This window comes from Plectropomus leopardus, chromosome 18 (assembly GCF_008729295.1).
Source record: "Plectropomus leopardus isolate mb chromosome 18, YSFRI_Pleo_2.0, whole genome shotgun sequence".
NCBI classification, from domain to species: domain Eukaryota; kingdom Metazoa; phylum Chordata; class Actinopteri; order Perciformes; family Serranidae; genus Plectropomus; species Plectropomus leopardus.
In genome coordinates, this window is record NC_056480.1 from 12,097,800 (window position 1) to 12,110,653 (window position 12,854).

Below are 12,854 nucleotides of genomic sequence, written 5' to 3' on the forward strand. Positions count from 1 at the left end.
GCCACATTATAAACAACAATGAAATTTCATACCAGGAGGAAATCAATAATCTTGCAGAGTGGTGCACAGAGAACAACTTACTGCTCAATGTCAGTAAAACCAAGGAGCTGATTGTTGATTTTAAAAAGAAGGAGGCAAAGACACACACCCCTGTCTACATCAGTGTAGCTGAGGCGGAGCAGGTGAACGGTTTTAGGTTCCTTGGAATTACCATCACATCAGAACAGCAGGTGATTCATTTACGCCCAACGCATGCATACAACAGAAATAGCGACGCACATCCATTCAACAATAAACGTAAATCAAGTGATAATATGTAAGGTACGGTGCTCCATTTCATCTGTATTCAAAAGTTTTCCAAAAATGTGCCCAAATACACAAAAAGCACAAATTAGCCCCTGGATGTTGTGCCCTTATGACTAAGACGCACAACATAAAGTGGAACAGGTGCTCATTCAGATGTGAGACCAAAATGTAAAATTTACCTTCATGGTTATGTAACACAGTGCATGTCCGAAAGAGGCTTTTGTGTTATACAAAAAGAAAAGAGAAACAATCAAGCTGTAAGAGGGCGATATACAAGAGGCGAGTGCTAATACTATTTAAAGGCTAATACTCGCTCCTATATTCAGGCTTCACAAAGAATAGCAGACATAAGGTATTCTCCAGAAATTCTGACAGACAACAGAAACAATGTCTGCAGAGCAGAGGAGAGAGTGGGAGGTAGAGGTTCAAGCAAAATTATATTTAGAAGAGATAAAAGACAAATACTCCTGGTAGCCCTCGTGCATGACTGATAATTATTTATTTCCTGAGAAATCACTATGATGTCTTTGCTGTGTCGGAGCATCGACAACCATGAGTTGACTTTAACAGCCCAAACATCCCCATCTCTCCCCCGTCACACGCAGCTCATGGCTTTTGTGTCTGATGTGGATTTAAGTGCCCGTATTTCCACATGGATAATGAGAGCATCACCCCAACAATGGCATTATCATCACTGAGGCTGAAAGAAGCATTGCTGATGTGAGCTCTGGGTGCATCTGCCGAGGAGACACATCTCGGCGCCTTTCCTTCACGACCATTAACTCACAATTGTATTCATGCAAAAAAAAAAAGTCAACAAAGAAACCAATTAGTGCCACCTTAATGCCCCTGTGGAGGAGTATGAGGAACCTCTTTTTATTGTCACAGTTAAAGAGACAAGCACAGGAACACAGGCTTTTAAGAATATTTGATCATAATAATTTGCTGCGTCATACATCTCTTTTCTGTGTTTGAGTACCACTTTTAAACTGAAGCACTCAGAGGTAATATATTATCGGTTGGGATTCATCATAGCACTTTGTCTTTTTTATTTGTCCGGGCACATTTTCATGGCCTGCTCCTTCACTTGCTGTCCTCCTGGATGTCAAACTGTCTAGTGGATTTGGTGGATTCCAGCATGAGTTCGTACAGTTGACCTATCTGGTCGTCCCCAAAGTTGTTGAGTTTTCCCTCGGACAGGTTGGCCCCAAACTTGACTGAGCTGCGCTGGTCCTCCGTTGCCTCCAGTATCTGAACCTGCAGGGTGTCCTTATAATTCTGCAGGGGTTTAGACACAGACAGGAATAGCAGCAGTGTTAAGCACCTGGTCTTCCACCTCATCAGCACGCTCAGATTCATTAAACACATGAGGCAGAGTGACTTTTTCAACATATGGTTCAAGATGAATATGCAATAAAATACCACAGCAAAAAGGAGAGAATTTAGTAAACCCAAATCCCATGTCAGAATCAAACCAACAATACCAATAGATGTGTGTGTGTGTGTGTGTGTATTTAAAACCTGATTTACCTTATTCCTTTGTGCCATTCATACTTAGTTACACATACACCATCCTGCTGCATCAACTACTCACTAGATATGAGCATATTTTAAACGATAGCTAGAACAATGTATATTCAAAACTTTTCCAAAATATTCTGTTGATTCCAAACCATTTCAAGGCCAGTATTCATGTGGGGCAGGAAGCTGAATGTGAAAAATACCCGGGTTTTTCTGATACTTTTAAAAGATAGCTTTATTACGGAAGTTTCCGAATTATAACAACATGGGTTTATTTTTACAGTTTTGGCCATTGTTTCTACCAGTAAAGATATAATTATACTCACCATCTTAACAACTAGGATCCAGAAACATAATGACTATTGTACAAAAAAGGGTGGGTCAGCAAAGGGTTAAACAAACACAGGACTTGCATCCAATGGACCAGTGTTTATGTCTGGTGAGAAACCAAAAGTCAAGGCTGACTTATTTCAAAAACACAAGGTAGTATGCCAATGTATGTCGCCTGATGCATGTCATATAACATAACAAACATACTTATTTTAAGCCAAACCACAATCTTTTTTGTAAACATAACTGCATTGTTTTGCTGAAACCGTGACCATTTCACAAAGTCAACCACATGTTGAAAACTGTAACTGTTAAGTTATATTCAAGCTATTCTGTCATCCATTGGTATTTAATTTAGGAAACGCTCCTGTTGGTCATATTCAGATGTACGGACATAGTACCTTCGCTGGTGATGGGTTGGAGGACTGGTGGGAAAAAAGGCCACAATTATTACTAAATTTTAAATGCTTAAAGGGAAAAAGTATAGTAATCATAATGTCTGGCTTACACTAAACCTCAATGTATACTTCACGTTTCCCTTTCAGATCAGACATGATTTCAGAATAAAAGCAAAGTGATGGTTTATGCCGCAGCGGCTCAGAGACAGATGTGGCAGAGACCTGTACATGTCATAGGTCTTCCCAAAGGAAATAACAGCACATTTCTAATTCTTACCCGGTCTATCACAATGTGTCCTTGAATGGAAAAAAAAAAAAAATATATTCATGTTTACGGTATAGTAAACGCAAGGTTACGTTCTTCAGTTCACAGCACTGAACTGGCTCAGGGCTGATCTCTACACATGGATCTCCTCTTGTTACAGGATGAACTGTCTTGTTAACCTCAACCCCTGTGCGATGAGTCAAAGCTGCAATTGAATCATCCTGAACAGGACCACAGCCACCTCCGTCTGTTTCAAGTCTGAAAAGCCATCCATCATTTAAACAAAGAGCTACGCAGTGAATGTCTGATGTTTGAACATTCAGAAAGCATCTTGGATTTTTGGAACACTTTCACTGTACGCACTAAGAAGCCATTTATCTGGGAGGATTTTCCTGCACATAATGTAATTGTGTTGAACATTTGCCAACAGGAGACAGCTTTAGGGAACACTCCCAACAGTTTGGCATACTTGTACTTTTTACTTTATCATTCAAGGACTTAGTAAAACATCTGTGCGTTCTCATTGCCTCTGGATTCATAACACAAACAGGGGTCTGCCAGGTCACTTTCTGCACCACGTAAGGGCTTATGATAACGTCACTGGTTTAACAAAATCTGATGAATTCGAAAGAAAAAAAAGGGAGAAAATGCTTGAATTTATTCTGGGAATGTAACCTGAGTCATGTAGTAGTCATTAATAGTCGTGGCAGGACAGTGTTGTTTAAATAGCCAAATCTTTTCTTTGGTTTGAAGTCAAGTTTATTTAAATCCATTTTTGTATTTGTTTTGTGTGGGCACACTGCTCTAACTCAGTCAGAAGCAATTATGTAATTTGGCCATTTATAGCGAATGGTTGAAGAGATGAAACCATTTCTAACGATCAGCTTTGGAGCCAATAGAACCAGGGCATATTTTAATGAACTTGTTTCAGCTAAAATGAAGCAGATAAAACTGGATGCTGTCTTTGTTGAACTCGACTGGGTTTTGTCCACCTCAGCTTGCTACTGCTGCAGTGCTGCTCTTTTTAGTGATAGCTGGATTCTACAATGTCAGCTTCTCGCTCCAAAGTCGAATGGGAGTAAACATTTGGAAAATGCGAAAAATGTAATTTAGGTGACACGTGCAAGTGACTTAGAGATCGATTAGTAACATACAAGGAGTGTATATGAAAAGTTTCCTCCCGCTTCGATATTAAATTGATTCTTTGGACAATTATATGATTGTTGGATGATATCACAAATTCTACAATGACGGTTTCTATTCAACTGAATTTAGGGGCCTGTGATCAGTCAACATGAGATGATCTCAGTAAATATCCTCATTGTCCAGGCTTTCCAGTCATGGAAAATCTGGAAAAGTCATGGAATTGTTAAAAATCATACAAAGTTTGGAAAAGTCAAGGAATTTCATCGTACGTAACGAGATTGTTGCAGTAATATCCCATTGATAACCTCCACGTGATGTAACATAACGGCAAATTTATTTTCCGAGGCTGTTGACGTAACAGAGCTGTAATGAGTGTTGATGCGTGACAATGTCTGTTCGCCATCACGTATGTTCATTTTCTCCCTTGACTCCATCTCTCCGTCCATGTATGCCAGCAAGCTGAAATTACAATTACAGGCAAGTAGGGCAAGAACAAAAATCACAGGTCCTTAAAAAGTCAAGAAAAAGTTTTCCAATTTTGTCTGTGAAACTATGCGAGAACCCTGATTGTATTTTTCCATTGCCATTATCTGCCTGGTGCTAGACTGCTAACACTATTTGAATGTTTAAGAAGGAGGTGGGCTCGGATGGAGCTGTTAACAGACGTGCCACGGAAATTTCAAACTAAAGGCATATCTTAAAGATGGCAATATAGATCTTTTTACTTTGCATATATGATATTGGATCACTGATCATTTAATCATAACACCAATCCAGATCAATGTATTGTTATACCCATATAAAACACATGGATTTGCTTAACAACAGTAACACCACTGTAACACCAACTGTAAATACTATGTGACTCAACATTCAATTTCTCTTTTAGTGAGTGCAGCTTTGGGGTCAAATTTTGACAAATTTGGCTTTGGCTCGGAGCAGCTCACATAGCATTAGTGTACCACAGCTGTTTTTCTGCATTCACATCAACATCTCTTCATTTCGTTTTGACAATACCAGTTCACCTTTTCCTTTTGTTGCCTACAAACGCATTTCTCGCCCATCTCTTTGTGGAAAGCTTGTTTGTCCCAACAGAGCCGATTTATTAGGAGCAGAGACCTCCCATGGGTGCCTCTGAAATAAATGGATTACACACTGAACACTCAGTGCTTGTAATCTCATTTCTAGTCTTGCTCCTCGTCTGTTCCTACTCCGCTGCACTTTTCTAAGGAAGCTGAGAAACAGCGGAAATTCACGTCGTTTTGAAAAAATAGAGAAAAAGATGACTAGGGAGACAGTCTGGAGAGTTCGTGCTGTTAGGGCTCTGCTATAGTCATTACATAAGATCTCAACAGCTTGGAAATAAAGCAGTTGGTGCAAGTGGGTATGGCGTGGAGACCCGATTTTTATATTTTCTCATAATGTGGTGTGTGATTGGACCCCACAAAGAATAAGCTCTGTTTTATTAAAGTCAATAAATTAAATGATTTTATTTGCAACTAAATGAAACAACTTATATGGGCCTTAACATTAAAGGTAGGTAACTTTTGCAAGAATCGATGTTCCACTTGCACTGTTGCTGTCATGTAACCAAGCTCAATATCATCATCATGCAGCTTAAGGTGGAGCTTTGCAAATGCAATGTCTGAGAAACAACCAACAGCAACAAAAGCAGCACAAACAGCAAAGACCTCCAAAAATAATCCTGCTTTCACTCTCACAGATCTTCTACTGTTTACGTGTTCTTGCTGTGTACGTGTTATTGTCATCCTAGCAAGAGCAGTTAATAGCACTGTGTTAAAGACTGGTTGGTTTTATGTTTTTCAGGAACATATTTTAGTGTACTGTTTAGCTGTAAAATAAGAAAGTTTTGAACCTGGCTGCCATGTTGAGAACAGTTGAGTCAAAACAAAGCACCGCCTAACTGCTGAAGTAGACGTTCTCAATTTACAGCTCACCAGCAAAGTAAAGTATATTTCTGATAACATCTGGGCTGAGGAAACAGGCGATGCAGTAAAAAAAAAAATCGATATTCATATTTTATCAGTGCTGCCTCGTTTGACAGCAGTTCATGAGCAGTGATTGACATGACGTCTGCGTTACAGACTTGTTTCCCTTTAGAGGTGGTGGATGCACATATTATCTGTTTTGTTCACATCTGTCTCGTGTACTACTGTGTGGATGTAGTGACAGTTTCAGCAAATATTACGAACAGCTATTTGTATAAAAGTTACCAACTGCAGCTTTAAGTCATCCTTGTACCACCCAATTACAATGTAAGCAGGGCCCGCCCATCAAAACATTTCTGTCTTGACCAAATCTAGTCTGGTACCCAGTGTTTTTCTACATTACACATAAATACTTTACGCGTCCCTTTCTTTACATTCTAGGGCTGTACCAGACTCAGAACTATTTCAGCAGTTCATCAAGAATATTTGATGATTCTTTTTTTCCATATAAAGTTTTGAAGTTTGAAAGGGTCAGCAGGACATTTAGTGTTACAGCAGCAGTCATGTAATATAGTAAACAAGCTAACTATGCTAACAACGGATTGGCAGTTGACCACTCGACTAGAAACAGTCTCAATCAACTGAGGGGTCTCTGACTGATGATTCAAATCTTTGACTTTCAGGGGGCAGCCATCGTACATCCACATTCATTTACCTTGAGGACATTTTGCAAAAAATACTAACTATATGGGATTCCCTAACTGCTGTTCTTCTGCAGCCTTTCTTCAGCTCATGTTCAAAATTAGAAATGTGTTTTCTTGCCATTTGATCATGGTCAATACAAAGTAAAAAGTTATTAAAGCTATTGCCATGAGATTATGTGTCCACATTGGACCAGCAGTGCAGCTCAGGTGTTTTTTTCACCAGTGTACCATGGACAACTTTGTCCTTTTGTTATTCTGTTTTGGCTAGATGACACAGCAATTACACAAAGACCTTATAGTCATTTCTCTGTAAATTTCAAACCAAACCCAGACATGAATGCCTCCAAATGGGTTTAGTCCCACTAAGTTTCGCCGCGAAATGTTTCCATGCCAAAGGAGTGTGTAAATATGACAAAATCCACTCGTCCCCAATTGGGATGGATGCAAATGGACTATGGGTCGGAAAACAATGCATACTGATATAGTGAGGCATAATGACAGTGACTACCTCCTCTCCGGTGGCTTCACAGCTACCGCAATGACAAAGGGTCCTATCAGGATTCCAGCTGCAATCACCATCGACTTCATTAGATAAATTGGCTGCAGATGAGTGATTTACCATCCCCCAGCAGTGCTTAATTGTGCTGGAAAACATTGGCTCTCCCCCGTAGTTACATAAAAAAGAACCTGGCATACTCTCCTGATTATTTTGGGAACTGGAGGACGAGTTGCAAATAGACTGATCAGCCATCAGCACATGAATCCAGGTAGGTCCTCTGAGGCTGGTGTCAGGCTTTTAAAGACTGTTTGAAACTTGACAGCCACTGTGGTCTAACTCCAATTTGACAAAGGTTTCTCCTAAGCTACAGTAAGCTTTTACATTACATCGGATTAGGCTTGGCATATCCAATATACCGTAGCTTAGAAAAAAGAAGATGGTATAGTTTCCATTTCATTCTTATAATAATTGCAAGCCAAAGCAAAGGGCAAAGGCAATCCACACTGCTGAAATGGTTTCCAACACCCTTGCTATCATTGAGGAAACTGATGATTCCTGACGAAGGGACTTATTTTATGGATATTTCATTGCATATAATTCAATGCATTACAAAAACAGTAAAGAACAACCTATAAACTGCACAATTAATTCAAATAGTAAACATAAAAACTCTGCTAAATTCTTTGTAAAATGAACAATTTGCATGATTTTTCAGCACAGTATTTCCTGTGATTATTGCATCAGAAATCAGTTTTCATAGTAATTTTACACACTTTTTATAGGATTCTCTACCTGTATTATTAGGGTTCCCACACATTTTCGGGGAAAACATTTCAAAACTTTTTCATGATTTTTGAAGGACCCATCAGAACACATGAAATTAAAATCTTATTCAGACGTTATTTCAGTTAGCATGCATACCTGTGGGAGAAGCAGTGACAAAATCAAGAAACATACATGATGGCTGAGAAAACGTCACAAATCAACACATAAAAGAGCTACATCGTGTCAACACACTACAGAAATTAAATTTGTCGTCATGTTACATTGGAGAACAAAAGAAAAAAATACACAAAAAACAAACATTCTTGAACACCTGCATCAGGAGAATACTGAACATCTGGTGGAGAGGCAAAATAAGCAATGTAGACCTGTGGAAAAGAACAAACCACGATCCCACTGACTTACAAATTGGACTTACAAAGTGGAGTTTGATTGGACACACCCTGAGAAACCTGCCGAAAACATCAATGAACAAGCCCTGACATGGAACCCACAAGGAACAGAAAGAGGTCACCCCAAAAATAGCTGGAGAAGAGGTGTCCAGGTAGAAATGTCTAGGAGTGGGCTCAACTGAAGAGATCTAGTAAAAAATACGAGCAACCGAGTTAAATGGAAGACATTTGTCAATAGCCTATGCTCCCTGGAGGAGCAAAGGGCTTCAGTAAGTGAGTTACGTTACATGGAAAATGACTAACAATTCCATTACACACAACAAAATTATATGACTTTTCCATAATCTTCAATTATCTTTACTAATTTCTCGGCTTTTACAGGCCTGGAAAATGCAACGTTCGCTTGTGCATTGCTCCACACTCTTAGAGCACAGAGCATACTCTGGGCACAGACGGAGCAGCACATTGCCAGGTGCAGTGAAAGTGAAACTTAACCCTTCATTGCTCTGAGTCTAACAGTTTGTATTCACTGGCAGCAGCTGCTCCTCTCATCCATTGATCTGATCTGATCAGCTCGGATCGGATCCACAGATCAATTATCCACCCCGCGACTAAAAAGAATTCATGATTCCGTCTCCACTACATTCACAGATACACAAAAAAAGCCTGAATTTAAAGAGGGGACACAGAAGGATAAACACACAAACACACACGATAAAAAAGGGAGGTCTGATGACGATGTAAATTCTGATTCAAGAATATTTTCTACATGTTTTTCTAGGCCTTTATTTGAAGAGTTTTCTTATTTGTATTGTTATTTATAATATCAGCATTCATTTATAATGTCATTACCATAATAAAATATTTCAATGTGGCTGAAAGCTCTGGAAAAATTCCCTGTGATTGGACTTTTTTCTGTCAAACTACAAATCCAAATATTAATACTGACACTTCATGTTCAATAGTTCACTATTAACAGAGTGAGACAATATTGGCAAAGATGATCCAAATAATAAATATGATTTATTAACCATATGGTTGGGCTTATGTTCTGTTAAACCTGCAGACCCACAGACCTGACAACCTGAGGATGCCTACTACTTACTTTCAGATTCAAATTTTGGTATATCGTACCATAAAAATGTAACAGTAATGTTCAGTAGTACCAAGATTCACAGTTTGATCGTGGAGAGGAAAACTACAAGAGGATTCTGGATAGACTTTCAACAGTCTCTATGCGTTTCCTCACTGTTTACTGAAGCTGCTCTGCCATCATGTGGTGACGGACTGATGTAACACTATTAATGCACTGGCCATCAAAGAAAACTGACGACAGGTTGGGGGCAAAGAGTACCAGCAGCTACTATTAACATCACTGAGTTCATGTCTGTCCTCAGTTATTTCTCAGGGAAATTTGGGGGGTTTTAGCATGGATCTTTCATTGTACAACAGAAGCCTTACATATGCTATCTAATATGTTCTACTATGAGCACTTTAATTATATGCAGTGGATAGGTCTATAGTAAGGTGAGGGCCTCTGTAGTTGATGTTTTTTGTTTGTTTTTTTTGGTGCTCTAGTTGTTGTAATATCCACCCATATTATTTTGACTGTTTTTTTATTGAAAGAACAATGAAAGGCATATCAGTCACAGCGCAACCATGAATTCTTCAATTTCTTTCCCACAATGTTTTCTTTCCTTATCTTCCTGTCCCCCAAAGAAAGACGGGAACAGAAATGCAGAAAAGCAATGATGGAAATCAAACTAATGGCAAAAATCATGATAAGACTGATGGGTAGCATTGACACCAAAATTACCAATACGCTATACACATGAGATAATAAAGTAATGAATTGATAATCTGATAAAAACACCTTTAAAAGGGAAAACCAACAAAACAAAATGAACAAACAAACAAGAAAATAAATAAATTAATTAATAAAGGTAAAACAAACAACAAAGCTTGTCACAGCCACACAGAGAAGTCATCGAATCAATATAATTTAGTTTTTTTTTTCAGAATTAAGGAAATCTTTAAGGGAAAAAAAAGTTTTTACAGTCTAACTGACCAGTAATTCTGAGGATTTTAAGGCTAAACAAATAAATGATGTACTATTTCTTCAGCTGAACTTTTAATTTTTTTTTCAAACAGAACACAAGGGCTTTGATACATCCTGTAGGGGATGTACAGCCCTGAAAACAAAAAGGCTTTCATGCCTTTAAAATCGCCTTACTTCATCTATGCATCCTTATTAACCCTTTGAAACCTTGATCACCATCACTTTTCTTGTGCTGCATTTAGATGCCTTTCACAAGCTATCTTTCTCTTTGAGACCTGAACTTTTTTTTGCCTCCAAAAACATGGCAATGATCAACTTAAATTACCTAACATAGTTTTAAAAAGATGGAAGGACAGCTAGAAAATGATTTAAGTTTTTATGGGTAAAATGTCTAGAAAACTATATTTACAATCATAATATTTTTATATTTAAAACTATGTTACAGAAAAAAGTAATATATATAAAAAATATAAGGTAATTTTCTTATTTATTTTTGTTCATTCATTTATTCATTTATTTTATTAATTATTTTCAGGAAAGGTTTATTGTTTATTTTCAGGAAAGTTCCTTGTCAGTTTTTTTTTTAATTTATTTATTTATTTATTTTACAAATTTCTTGTATTCTTTCTTCATTTTTGGGTCACATCTTCTAAAGTCGTTCGCTTAATTTTCTCCGTGGTTTTAAAGAAATCACCATTGTCTTTTTGGCATGTGAGTGAAGCAAATCTTGCAGCCACCTGCACATGTTACCAGCATTTGGCTGGTGGCTGGCGGTAATGTCCAACACTAAAATCATACCAATTTGCTCAGGTTTTTAATGGTTGATCCGTAAATGTAAAACCCTCGTAAGTGTGACTTGTTACATTTAAAATAGTGGAAATGTTGTGGTTAATTCGGCAAATAAACTCCAAATTCTGTTGGAGGATTTAACAATCACTACGTTATTTGTAAAATGAAAGTTGAAAGTTTGGCGCTGCATGAGCGATTGTACAGACTTTAAATTAAGCGATTTCTGAATGGGGTTTGGTTGGTGAGTGTGAAATGATTTACCTCCCACTCTGTCATGAAGTTCTTCACCTCCTCGGCCGATGCGCTTTTATGTCTCCTGAACTCGTCTTTCACATACTGGTCTCCGAGGGCTCTTAAATCTATCGGCAGGAACCGGTGCAGGACCAGGATCCTCTTGTACAATGACCGGACTTTGGAGACATGAGCCGCAGCCGCCATAAAGTCAAGTGACGCTAACTAACAGTTTGTATGTTAAAATAAAGCCTCTAAAAGCTGTACTGTGCTCCAAAAACTGTAAAACACATAACGTTTCTCAGTAACGGACACAAGAACCGGCACTTACAAACGAAGGGTGATTATTTAACTCACGTCCTTGTTTATCCCGGAAATGAAACTTCTTCTTTTGGCGGGTAAAAATATCTAACAGACACATTACCGCCACCTACTGAAGTGGAGGAGTAACTCCAGCAGGGAAAATAACCAGGAAAAAATCAAACTAAATTCTCACGGGTAAACTTGTGTGTTTTTAAGGAGTTAACCCTTCGAAATCTGAGCAAATTAGTTGTTTTTTTTTTGTTTTTTTGTTTTTTTGTTTTTTGTTTGTTTGTTTTTTTTTTTCAAAAATAAGCCATGGGAAGAATGCAATGAGCAATAAAAGCAAGAAAATTAGAGTAAAACAAACAAAATGATTACAAACAATGAAAAACATAAAGCTGAAGAAATGGCCAAATACAAAATGACTCACTTCACAAATTCGAAAAGGAGTAAGAAGAAGGGTTGTAAAAAGTCTTATAATATGGTTCTTGAATGTCTTATAGTGTATATTGCTGGTGCACCTCGGGAGCAGCTCTTTAAATTTCATTGTACTTGTATGACAATAAAGACTTTCTGTTCAATTCTATTCTATTCTATTCTATTATAATCTAAAATGTATTCAATCCCACCTCTTCCCCATAAGTCATTGATATATATATATATGTGTGTGTGTGTGTGTGTGTGTGTGTGTGTGTATGTATATACATACATACATACATAGATTGCTATGATGTGTTAAGTTAGTCTGCATGAGTTTAAGGTGTTTTTCTTGAAAATCTTCAGATCAATTCCAGATTACCTGACCTGACCTCCAACGTTAAAATTCAAATTTACTTTTTAAGTGAGTCTCGAGGCCACACTCATGCTGTTTAATTATGTGTCTCACTTCTCTACAGCAGAGTCATGTCTGGTAAATAGTTGTAGCAGGATGAACCATCATCACAAGGTAAAACTTGATTGAGGTCTCCTATTGAACCTGTCGCTGCCTACCTGGCGCTCTTCCTCCTCTTCCTCGTTTTGTATGCAGCTTTGATGACGTCAGGATGTCTTATGCTGCGTTCAAGTCAAACTCGGGGGTCTGAATCTCCCGGTTAAACTAGGAAGAAGAGGTAAGAGACGCAATAATAGCCTATATTTCATTTTAGATCCCTTTATACCACAAAAAAGACCAAACAACCA

General features: G+C 38.1%; 1 protein-coding gene across 1 annotated transcript; it reads right to left on the bottom strand.

The window, feature by feature from the left end:
• Positions 1-697: 697 nt before the first annotated feature.
• Positions 698-11,746, bottom strand: sdhaf3 (succinate dehydrogenase complex assembly factor 3). The gene is made up of 2 exons (XM_042506833.1): positions 11,403-11,746; positions 698-1,584 (listed from the first exon to the last, which is right to left on the bottom strand). The coding sequence occupies exons 1-2, from the start codon at positions 11,577-11,579 to the stop codon at positions 1,390-1,392; spliced, it is 372 nt and encodes a 123-aa protein (XP_042362767.1). The 5' UTR covers positions 11,580-11,746; the 3' UTR covers positions 698-1,389.
• Positions 11,747-12,854: the final 1,108 nt, after the last annotated feature.